This window comes from Suncus etruscus, chromosome 3, assembly GCF_024139225.1.
Source record: "Suncus etruscus isolate mSunEtr1 chromosome 3, mSunEtr1.pri.cur, whole genome shotgun sequence".
Taxonomy (NCBI): Eukaryota; Metazoa; Chordata; class Mammalia; order Eulipotyphla; family Soricidae; genus Suncus; species Suncus etruscus.
Window position 1 is genome coordinate 144,015,752 of NC_064850.1, and position 12,559 is coordinate 144,028,310.

Genomic DNA, 12,559 nt, shown 5'->3' on the forward strand with positions numbered 1-12,559 from the left:
TTGCTTAGGAATCTCTCCTGGCAGGCCCGGGGGACATTCAGGCTGTCAGGGATGGAGTCCTGGATCAGGCACATGCAAGGCAAATGCCCTCCCTCCAGTGCTATCACTCCAGCCTTTATGCAGGTATTTTATTAAATGTTTCCTAATCCTTTGGCCAAGCTGGATTCCAAAAGTCTTAAGAGCAGGGCATTAGTAGGGCATTAAGTGGGTTGATTTAGGAATCCTGCCTCCTTCCAAGCCAAACAGCAAACAGCAGCTATCCCTGGGTATGGGGCCGGCTGTGGATTTGCGCATGCACAAAACACCTCTGTGGGATATGTCTGCATAATTTCAGGCCAGCCTGTCTTGGGCAGAGAGTTAAGCAAATACAAAGAAACAAGAAAAGATGGATAAGGACTGTACGTGAGCTGACAGGCAGATGACAGAAAAGGATTAGTAAACTGATGAATTTAAAGGCATACCCCCACAGGACAGAGAGAACTTACCTTTTACTTATTTTTCTGAGAAAACAGATGTTGGTGGGCTAGACGCATCTCGAACAAGGTCAATAAACATGGGGTCAAATTGGGTCATCTCATTTTTGCACCTGCAGTTGGAGAGCATGGAAGACCAACTGCAAGCACATGCTAAAAGGGGGGCTTGACACAATCTTCATTGACTGGCTAGATCAGGAAAGCGAACATTCTCTTAGTTTAGCTTTAACATTATCAGGAAGATCATATGGATTTAAGTGCAAAACTCTAAAACGTGGGTTGGGGACACCTAGATAGAACTCCTAGAAAACAGAAGCAAACGCTGTTTCTCAGAAGAAATGTCTGGTCATTGCTAACCTTTAATCGCGCCACAAAGTGAGCTCCAACGCTGAGTTGAGAGGCAGGGTTCCCAAGGATGATCTCAAAGCGGTACTGTAGCCCCAGCTTGTCACGGACCTCCTGCAGCCGTTCCTTAGCTAGCATCGCCAGCTGCACAGAGGGTACCCTGATAATGAGCATGTGTCCCCTCCCGCTTTTGTTTCTTCCGGGGCAGCTAATAAGGTCATCCATAATGCTGAGTGTTTCCGGGGTGCTGTGGTCTCTGAGCGATGCCATGGTGGTGAGAGCCATCAGCGCCTCCGAGTACTGCTGGATGAGAAGATAGCAGCGGACAACCATGCTGTGCAGCCTGGGGTACCTTCAATAGAAAACAGGGGACAGGCGTTCAGTCAGCGGGATCTTCTGCAACAGTGAAGTCTGAGTGGAGGGAAGAGTTTAAGATCATCTGAGAGGCCTGAGCACTAGTACTGCCTTAAAGCCCACATCGTTGGAAGAAAAGGTGACATCAGAGTTAAAGATGGTCAAGGGGCAGTCACATCTTCCTGCTGGGCCCTGGGATAGCAGTAGTGAGCCCAGAAGTCCAGTCACACTTCATCAGTATCACACCATAACAAGATCACCAGGTAATTTTCGTGTGTACAAAGCTTTAAGAAGTGCTGGTGTAGCCATGGTAGCTATCCAGAGTTGTAATGGATCATCTCTGATTCTCATATCTTGCTGAGGCATTAGATTAGAATAGGAGCTTTATCAGGACACATCTCTCATTCTTAAGATTACAATAAAGGTAATGGAGACCAAAATGTTATGATTATGAAAAGGATGAAAAGATGGTATTACTGGGATCAGAGAGAGAGAGAGAGAGAGAGAGAGAGAGAGAGAGAGAGAGAGAGAGAGAGAGAGAGAGAAAGTACTGTAGGCAGGACGCTTGCCTTGCATGCAGTGGACTCTGGTTAGGGATAACATCCTCAAGCACCCATGAGTGATTCCTGACTCCTGGACACAGAGCCAGAAATAAAACCAGTATGATCACCCCCCCAAATTATAAAAAGGGGTAATATTACTAATCTAAAATCAGCTTCAAGGAGTGGTGAGTCCAGTTAGAGGAATCAATACACTGACAATATCATGACAATGGTAGTGAGTGAGAGAGATAGAATGCCTGTCTCAAATACAGGCAAGAGGTCTGGGAGGAGGGAGTTGGGGGCATTGGTGGTAGGAATGTTGCACTGGTGAAAGGGGTGTTTTTTTTTTTTTTTATAACTGAAGACAAACCACAAACATGTTTGTAATCATGGTGCTTAAATACATTTTTTTTTTGTTTTTGTTTGTTTTTGGGCCACACCCGGCGGTGCTCAGGAATTACTCCCGGCTCTTACGCTCAGAAATTGCTTCTGGCAGGCTCGGGGGACCATATGGGATGCCGGGATTCGAACCACCATTTCGTCTGCATGCAAGGCAAACGCTTTACATCCATGCTATCTCTCCGGCCCAAATAAAGATATTTTTTAAAAAATAAAATAAAATCGGCTTCATATAGAAAGCAGAGCAGTAAGGAAAATTTGCCTCTGTCGCTGGAGAAAGCTTTGAGCTGACTGGATAAATAGCACCCCCTGGTGGCAGAACATGACATCAGCGGAGCCCCGCTCAGCAAATAGCTAGATCTCGCCTCATTTTAACGTTTCTGGAACCTTCATCAGATCCACAACCTTGGACAGCTAGATCAGAGGATCACTTTACTCAAACCAGCAGTTTGTTTTTACAATTACAGAGCAAACATAAAATAAGCTTCATAGTTATGTGACATTCCTTAGAATGCCAGGCCTTCTGACAACGAAGTAAATGGGTCAAGAGGACCTGTTGCAAATTTAATTAATGCTGGTCAAAAGAGCTGGCTCTGACACAGCGTGGCCCTGGGTCGAACATGGCTGGCTTGGTAACAGAAGTGAGTATGAACTCTCTTGCTTGCCAGCTAGTTGCCGGCTAGTCTGGACAAGCAACCAGCTGCCTACCAGGTAGGTAGGCTAATGGGGAATGCATTTGACAAGTTTTATCGTATCTACTAAACGTGAAACAAGTGGTCTTCTGGCTTTGCCCAGAAACATCCAGGGTCAAATACCAAATGAACAGTGTGAAGTATTTTAGAGCTTAAAAGAATTATGGTGCCCTGGATTCTAACCAGTCTACTTCTTTTCAAAGGAAAATAAGGTGAGGGTGCTCAGAGAAATTCAGGTTCGTGCCCAGATTATCCAACTGGTCAGACAGAGCTGGGTCTAGATTTCATTCAGGCCACTCTCTCTGACAGTGATTTCTTTTTTCCAGGCGGGGGAGAGGCACACCTGGCAGCGCTCAGAGGTTACTCCTGGATCTATGCTCAGAAATCGCTCCTGGCAGGCTTGGGGGAATATATGGGATGCCGGGATTCAAACCACCGTCTGTCCTGGGCTGGCTGCATGCAAGGCAAACATCCTACAGCTGTGGTATCTCTCCGGCCCCTGACAGTGATATTTTTAGGTTGCAAAGATTTAGTAGAGTGGGGGAAAAGTGAAGAAATCCTTCAGTTCAATTAATTCCCTTTGAGGGTTTAATAAATTATACCTATTTTCAAATGTTCAATAAATCATACCTATTCTCGGCCTGGGGTGACAGATTGAAATAGCAAAAATGAGTCCTGTTTAAAATGCCTTTTTTTGTTGTTGTTGTTGTTGAGCTATGTATAAAAGTCCAAGTTAGAATAATGGGTAACTTTTTGAAACACTGACATAAATTTCACTCTTAGAATGATGATGAATTGGGGCAGAGAGATAGCACAGTGGCATTTGCTTTGCAAGCAGCCGACCCAGGATCTAAGGTGGTTGGTTCGAATCCCGGCGTCCCATATGGTTCCCGGTGCCTGGCAAGGGCTATTTCTGGGCAGATAGCCAGGAGTAACCCCGAGCACCGCCGGGTGTGGCCCAAAAACCAAAAACCAAAAAAAAAAAAAAAAAAAGAATGATGATGAATTGTTGTTGTTGTTTGTTGTTTGGGCCATACGCAGGGGTTTTTCCTGGCTTTGTGCTCAGAAATTACTCTAGGCAGACTCCAGGGGCCATATGGGATGCTAGGAATTGAACCCAGGTCAGCCATATGCAAGGCAAATACCTTAATTCTGTGCTATTGCTCTGACCCTAATGAATTTTTATTTTTAATTCTTTTCACACCTGGTGGTGCTCAGGCATGCTGGAGATCAAACCCAGATCAGCTGTGTGCAAGGCAAACACCCTACCATCACTCTAATTCTGAACTATGAATTTTAAATTATTTTATCCAATCTTATGTGTCTATCTTAAATTGTAATTTTGTAAGCGTTCTGAGTTGTAATAGGGGCTGATGTGATCAGCTGTTAAAATATGGGTTACAGAAGTGCAAGATGTTACTGGAAGGAAAGAGACATTCCAAACTGGTGGGTGGAACAGGTGGGTAGGAAACATGGAGAGGAGAGACTTAGGCTGGATATGAAAATCTAGGATCACCTGTGCTATGAAAGGATTAATGTTTCAGTATCAGTTAAGTCTTTTCAAATCCGACAGCTGCAGAAATCTTAGACCCTACTTTAGGTCTGAGTTTTCTGACACAGCATTCTAACTGGCTAGATAGGGTGTATTCACCTAGTTCATTTATATATGCTTATATCTTCTTCATTTTTAGTGCCAGAGATTGATCTCTGAGCCTCACACATGCAAAGATGTATAATGGTGTTCTTTCTCTTTCTTTTTATTCAGAAAAGTCACAGGTGGTTAAAAAGATGGCTTAGGTGGTTAAAAAGATGGCTTATGAATAACTGGAGCCAGTCTGAAGAACAAGTTACTAAAAAAAATAGGTGTGTCTCCTCTGATAGAGCCCAAATACTCTATCACTAGATCGTTAGGCAGAATTCTGTGGCTGGAGGATAGGGAAGGCACTCTTATTAGCTTTACATCACCTATTCTTTGAGACATTCAAGATCAAACAAGAAGCTATGAAAACCCCTTTATTCTCCTAGATTTTTTACTGGAGCTGTGAATAAAAAGAAGGCAGAGAAGATTGTTTCTCATTTTGTCTTGATTTTGGGTCTCACAAAGCAGTAAGTGTTCAGGGATTACTTACTCCTGGCAGGTTTGCAGGGAGCCATATGGTATGTTGAGGATCAAACCAGAGTCAGCTGTGTGCAAGTCAGTACCCGCCCTGTTGTTTTATCTTTCAGACACAAGAAAGCAGAGAAAACTAAACCATGATTCCTATCCCCTAAAGTCAGAGACTAGAGGAGGACCCCTAGAAACTGAATTTACTTAAATGATCTGACTGTCCTTAATTTTTCCTGTCTATACTACAAATCTCTTATAGCAGATTTAAATTTTATCATCTACAGTACTTGCCTGTGGAAAAGGAGAAAAGAGGGAAAATACCAAAAGGTGGAATGTATGGGGTATGGGGGGAGGGGAGCAGACCTCAAATACTTGGTGTATAATTGGGCAAATTCCCCTCTGCTCATGAAATCTTGGTGGTAGCAAAGAAGTACACATGGGAGATGATTCAGAACATTAAAAGCAGTTCAAAGTCTACTCCTGGTGGTTAGTTTCCTTTGTGAGTCATGGGGCATAGGGAGAGGATAAAACAAACCCAGCAGTAAAAGGTCATCTTAGGAAAGTCTATTTAACTGTCTCCGAATGTCATTGCCGGCACCGTTCTTGGTGATACTGACACAGAAGACTCGGGCTATTTTAGAGAGCTAAGTACAGCAGAACAACAAACTGCAGATCCTCATTTACCTCTCCAGGAGTGTGGTTCCCATTTTTTCAAATGTCTCATCACATCTCAGAAGTGGGCTTGTGATTCCCCATTGCAGTGACTTGCTATACTCATTCAAGCCGAAGTACAACTTCTCCTCGCAGCTGATGTCCTCCTGATTCAAAACAAAACAAAACAAAATCCAGTGAGGACAGGATACATCAAGTCTTGTTTTCTAGGGTGGTGGTGGGAATTCCTTTATTAAATTATTTTCTGGAAGCTAAAAAAAATTGTGACTAAGTAAGTGGACTAGAGTAAAAAGCTTCTGCACTTGAAAATATCAATAATGTAACATTCGGAATGGAAGAAAATATTTGCAAGCCAAATATTTAAAGAGGTAAAAATTCAAAATACATATATGAAAGAATTCATAAACCCAATAGCAAAATAAACAAAAGTGATTAACTGAATATGGGCAGAGGAAATATAGGCATTTTGCCAAATTGGGCAGTTACATGCACAGGTGTTTAACATCTGCCAGAGACCCTGCTGATCCCCAGCACAGCTGGACAGATTGTGGCTCTGTACCACCCCCCCCCAAAAAAAAAGTTCTCAACATCAGTGATCACCAGAGGACTAAAAACTCACAATTAACTCTCACTTGGCATCTTTTTTTTTTTTTTTTTTTGGTTTTTGGGCCACACCCAGCGTTGCTCAGGGGTTACTCCTGGCTATCTGCTCAGAAATAGCTCCTGGCAGGCACGGGGGACCATATGGGACACCGGGATTCGAACCAACCACCTTTGGTCCTGGATCGGCTGCTTGCAAGGCAAACGCCGCTATGCTATCTCTCCGGGACCGGCATCTTTATGTTCAAATATTAACAGTGGTGTCCAATCATTGGTGAGCAGACAGGAAACAAGCAGCAGGTGTAAAATTTTGAAAAAAAAAAAAAAGCCAACAACAAACCATTGACAAAAGAACAAACAGTAACGAGTGTTGGCGAAAAGGGAACACTTATGTATTGTTAGTGGACTTTACATTGGTGCTGCTATTATGGAAAGTGAAAACAGACCAACTATAGGATTCAGCAATTCCACTTTGAGTATCTAAAGGAGAAGAAATCAGAATGTCAAAAAGGTATGGAGAGTTCCATATTCCTTGCTGCTTTCTTCATAACAGCTAAGATATGAAAGGGTCCACTGATGGATGAATTGAAAAGGTGATGTGGTATATAAATAATAGAATACATGATGGGATTCTATTTAACTGTGATAAGGAGGAAAATCCTGCCATTTGCAACATCACAAATAAACATTGAAAGTATTATTCTAAGTGAAATAAATCTAAGAAAGACAAAATACATCAATTAAAAATATAAAATCTTGGGTTGGAGAGATAGCATGGAGATAAAGTGTTTGCCTTTCATGCAGAAGGTCATTGGTTCGAATCCCGGCATCTCATATGGTCCCCGAGTCTGCCAGGAGTGATTTCTGAGTGTAGAGCCAGGAGAAACCCCTGAGCACTGCCGGGTGTGACCCATAAAACAAAACAAAAAAAAATTGAAATCTTAAGTCAAACTCAGCATGTGGCTGACCATGGTTTCATCCACAGTACCACTCTGAGCACAACCCGGAGTGATCCCTGGGTACAAAGCCAGGAGTAAGCCCTAAGCATCACTAAGTGATGTATACAGGAACTGGAAAGCTAATGCAGAGGTTAAGGTGCTGTCTGTCAGTTAACTCCAGTTTAATCCCCAGTACCACATGGTCCCCAGAAAATCATCAAGTGCATCCCTAGAGGCCCCCAATTCCACTGTGACAGACCAGCTATTACCTGGCCACAGCGTTTGAGTGGCACTGCATTCTCGAGCCCTCACGTTGAAGTGCTGGCCTGTATGTATGAGCGGGATGAGAGAAATCCTTTCATGATATATGCCTATAAAATCAGCAAAACTTATGCTTCAAATACAATTAAAATGTATTTAACTGACAAAAATCCACTTTCTTCCACATGCAGCAGTGCTCAGGGTCTATTCCTGCGAGGTACTAGGGGACTACAATGTTGCTCTCAACAATGCTCAGAGGATCATGTGGTGTTGGAGAGTCTACAATCAAAGCATGTGTGCTCCAGTCCACTTGAGTACCAGTATCTCTCCACCATAGAATTTTTTTCCTTCAAATAAAGTATTATGTACGCAATACAATGTTGACAAACTTTCTTTTCTTTTTTCTTTTCCCTTCAAATGAATTAATATGTACGTAATACAATGTTGACTCATGGCTCTGCATTCAGGAATTATCCCTAGAGGTTCAGGAGACCACAGGGAGGGAATACTGGGAATTGAACCTGGGTTGGCCTCATGCAAAAGCAAGCACTCTACCTATACTCTCTGTACTTTCTTCACCTCTGACAACCTTTCTTAAGGCAGAAAATGAACAATGAGGACAATAACTTAGGTAATCAGAAGAAGAGTATGCAAGAGTAAGAAAAAGTTTGGGGCGGGGTGAAATCAATACTCTACTATGTGTTTCTGTACATTTTGTTAAAAGTAGGTTATAAGTTTGGCTCTAAGTTTTTTTGTAGCCATCTAAACAGAAAGTAACTGTATGACTTATAAGTCCATAGATAAAAAATAAGACATTCTGTAAATTTGGCAGTTAATTTTTTTGTTTTGTTTTTGGAACACTCTTTGGCACTGCTCAGGGATCATTCCTGGTGGGGCTTGAGGGACCATCAAGGATGCCAGGAATTGAACTCAAGTCAGCTATATGTAAGGGAAAACTCCCTACCCACTATTTCTTCTGCCATGACAGCCTTAATTTTTTGGAAGCACCCAAAGAGCTAATTTTTTTTGAGCATGGTCTTAGTCAAAGTAACTAAACTGAGGAGTTTTATAATACTGACGTTTAGAACAAAGATTGAACTACATCTCATTCAGAGGCTTAAAAGACTTTTCCCTTATTTACATGTGTCCTTTTGAATTCTTGGCTGGGTTCTGGATAACTGTCAAATAAGTGATCTCAGGTTGAAAAGTCACTGATCTGTGTTCCACAACTGATTTGGGCTGCTAGAGTAGAGTACAGCCAGAGTAGAAATCCTTTCTTTATGAAGTATTTGGTCACATTACTTCTCATCTTTGCTCCTGTTTCTTTGGGGGGGAAATAAAACCCTGCTCTAGGTCTATTCCTTCTCTGGAGTGAAATAATTTGCACAGTCAACTGCATCTATTTTCTCATCCCTGTTTGTTTTGTATCATTTTAATTTCTCTTTCTCCCTCTGTATTCTGTCCCTACCTCCCAACTATCTTCCCTGTTGATGTCATTGTTGCAGTGACTGAAGATCACATACATAGGTGCGATGCTCACACACTGGACTGTTTACTCGGCAGTGGTCCTTCTGAGGGTCGCAAACTTTAGCTGAGGTGCTCATACACATGTTGGCTAGGAGAGTCCAATTTCTGGCATTGGGGTTTCCACATCTCTTTAAACTAGCATTCACTTTTGTTGCTGTGCTTGTACAGACCTGACTGTATTATAGCCAGAAATTATAGTAGTGCTGAGGACCACAGACAGTAAGCAGCTAGGGTGATGCATACTGCACGTGCGTGGCACCAGAGACTGAACTTGAGGCCTTAATCTTGCAAGGTAGGTGCTTTAACTATGGGGAAATCTCATGATCTCTTTTTATTATTTCTTAGAAAAATTATAGAGTAGTTCGTTAGATACATGGCTTGTGATCAACTGGAGTCAGTGTGGGTTTTTAAGAACTAGAGCTACTGGGCTGGAGAGATGGCATGGAGGTAAAGTGTTTGCCTTGTATGCAGATGGATGGTGGTTCGAATCCCGGCATCCCATATGGTCCTCTGAGCCTGCCAGGAGCGATTTCTGAATGTAGAGCCAGGAGTAACCCCTGAGCGCTGCCGAGTGTGACCCAAAAACCAAAAACCAAAAAAAAAAAAAAAAAAAGAAAAAGAAAAAAGAACTAGAACTAGAACTACTGAAAAAATAAATGAAGTTTCTCCAGTGTGTTGTTTGTATTAAACTGCAACTACAGTTTAATAGTTGAATACTTAAGAAACATACATTCCGGCTCTTCTGGTTCCAGCCATGGCCAAGTCCAAGAACCACACCACGCACAACCAGTCTCGAAAATGGCACAGAAATGGGATTAAGAAACCCCAATCACAGAGATACGAGTCTCTTAAAGGGGCGGACCCCAAATTCCTAAGGAACATGCACTTTGCCAAGAAGCACAACAAGAAGGGCCTGAAGAAGATGCAGGCCAACAATGCGAAGGCATTGAGTGCCCGTGCTGAGGCCATCAAGGCCCTTGTGAAGCCCAAGCAGGCCAGGCCCGTCGTCACCAAGAAGGACAGCCGCAAGCTCAGTCGGCTTGCATACATCGCTCACCCGCATTGCCAAAGGTCTTAGGCTCTGCCTGCCCAAGACCAAGGTTGAAGCCAAGGATCCAACCAAGGTGAAATCCAAAGCTCAGTTCAAGGCAAAAGCCAAGAAGGCTCAGCTTAAGGCAAAAACCAAGGCCCAGCCCAAGACCCCGGCAGCTGCAGCTCCAGCATCTGCTCCCAAAGGTGCCCAGGCCCCACCCAAGGCTCCATAGGAGGCTTCCATCAGCCAGTGCGCACATTGAAGGACTGGTGCAACCTCTGAGCTGTTGGTTGCACGGGTGTTTCTGTGCTGTTTGTACAAATAAACCTGAGTGCAGGATAAACAAAAAAAAAGAAAGAAACATACATTCCGGGGCCGGAGAGATAGCATGGAGGTAAGGCATTTGCCTTGCATGCAGATGGTTGGTGGTTCGAATCCCAGCATCCCATATGGTCCCCTGAGCCTGCCAGGATCAATTTCTGAGCGTAGAGCCAGGAATAACCCCTGAGTGCTGCTGGGTGTGACCCAAAAACCAAAAAAAAAAAAAAAAAAAAAAAAAGGAAAAAAAAGAAACATACATTCCAAATATTAAAAATCATACTAATTGGTGGCAAGTAATTAACACTGGTGAAGGGATGGGTGTCAGAACATTGTATGACTGAAACTCAACCATCAATAACTTTTTAATTCTGTATCTCACAGTAATTCAATACAATATTTATTTATTTTTGGGGGGGGTCACACGGGCAGTGCTCTGGGGTTACTCCTGACTCTATGCTCAGAAAATCACCCCCGGCAGGCACGGGAGACCATATGGGATGCTTGGATTTGAACCACTGTCCTTCTGCATGCAAAGCAAACATGCTGCTTCCGTGATATCTCTCTGGCCCCAATAAAAATATTTTTTTTTCTTTTTTTGGTTTTTGGGCCACACCCGTTTGATGCTCAGGGGTTACTCCTGGCTATGTGCTCAGAAATCGCCCCTGGCTTGGGGGGACCATATGGGACGCCGGGGGATCGAACCGCTGTCCGTTCCTTGGTAGCGCTTACAAGGCAGACACCTTATCTCTAGCGCCACCTTCCCGGCCCCAATAAAAATATTTTTAAAGAAAGATTTAGATACTTAAGTGCTTATAGTACTTGATCAGATTTTTCACTAACTGTTCTTCATAAAAGTAACATAAAATATTCACCTGAAGCACCAAATAATCTGTGTATGAATGAGTCAGATACTAGATAATGCTGATGTTTCTGGACTAGTTCAGGAATTTTTCACATGTTTTCTGCTCATGATCCTTTCCACCAAAGAAACACAAAAAGAGTGAGCTGATGGGTTCATTCTACCATTTACTTTCAATTGATTTTTGATTGTTGGGCATTCAGAAAGTTTTTTTTTTTGTTTTTTGGGCCACACCCGTTTGATGCTCAGGGGTTACTCCTGGCTAAGCGCTCAGAAATTGCCTCTGGTTTGGGGGGATGCCAGGGTCCTTCCTTGGCTAGCGCTTGCAAGGCAGACACCTTACCTCTAGCACCACCTCGCTGATCCTACATTCAGAAACTTTTAACTGTTGCTAAATATTTCTCAACCCTTACATTCAACAACCCACTGTTTAAGAAACTGGAATCTATACCTAAAGCTAGCAACATGAGCTTCATGCAGGTGTTTTTTGTTTGTTTGTTTTTGGTTTTTGGGCCACACCCGGCAGTGCTCAGGGGTTATTCCTTGCTGTCTGCTCAGAAATAGCTCCTGGCAGGCATGGGGAACCATATGGGACACCGGGATTTGAACCAACCACCTTTGGTCCTGGATCGGCTGCTTGCAAGGCAAACGCCGCTGTGCTATCTCTCCGGGCCCCAGGTGTTTTTTTTTTTTTTAAGTAATTATTATTGGTTGATCTGTGGCATCCTTCTGAAATGAATGTAATATGTAGGAACTGTTTGAGCCACTCTGGTGAGCAGATTGGAAGAACCTTCTGGCCAGATCCTCTAGAGCCCTTCCTTCTACCCACCAAAACAAACAAGCAAACAAACAAACAAAATAGGGAAAGTAAATACAAAAAGCTTTTCTGTACCATCTGTTTTGTCCCTATGAACATTTGTGTTGTGGAAGAGGCCATTCCTGTGTGGGGTCAGTGAGCATTTAAGAGTCTCTGCACCTGCCTCTCCAGGGGACCTGAAAATGCTCGAAATATAAACCCTATTAAAATAACATACCATTTACTGAATCCCATGTCTTTGGGAAAATGATCTCTTCTCTTAAAAAAAAAATTCCCTTCCAAAGTTCTGTCCTCTCTGCAACCCCACCTTGGAGTTCTCCTTTTCTCAGCTGTTGCGTCTGTTTTTCTTCCAGCAAACACTGCTCTTTGGACTGACAGTCACCATTCCCTGGAAGGTCACCAATGATTCCTGAGGCCAAGTCCCAGTTCTTTATACGTCAGTTCTTAGCTTTACTGTCCTCTTCAAGTCCTCTGTATTGTTTTTCTCCAAGATTTTATCTACACCATCTGTTTCAGTGACCATTATTTTTGAAAAAAATGTTCCAAATCGATTAGCTCTAGTCCAAACCCCAATTTTGCATTTGAAGTGCTGTAATACCATTAGCCTCATTGAGAATCA

General features: G+C 42.9%; 3 protein-coding genes across 3 annotated transcripts in view; 2 read left to right on the plus strand and 1 right to left on the minus strand.

The window, feature by feature from the left end:
* Positions 1 to 12,559, plus strand: part of ROCK1 (Rho associated coiled-coil containing protein kinase 1) — a 647,994-nt gene that overhangs the window by 86,210 nt on the left and 549,225 nt on the right. The gene's annotated exons all lie outside the window — the stretch shown is intronic.
* The window catches only part of GREB1L (GREB1 like retinoic acid receptor coactivator), a 147,546-nt gene that overhangs the window by 31,622 nt on the left and 103,365 nt on the right, over positions 1 to 12,559 (minus strand). The window contains exons 17-18 of the mRNA XM_049770188.1: positions 5,597 to 5,730; positions 831 to 1,170 (exon numbers count right to left, since the gene is read on the minus strand). Coding sequence (XP_049626145.1) covers positions 831 to 1,170; positions 5,597 to 5,730 — 474 coding nt within the window. The remainder of the gene's footprint in view (positions 1 to 830; positions 1,171 to 5,596; positions 5,731 to 12,559) is intronic.
* Positions 9,665 to 10,304, plus strand: LOC126003807 (60S ribosomal protein L29-like). The gene is given in 2 exon segments (XM_049770162.1): positions 9,665 to 9,969; positions 9,971 to 10,304. Coding segments are annotated over 2 exon segments (510 nt in total). The 3' UTR covers positions 10,176 to 10,304.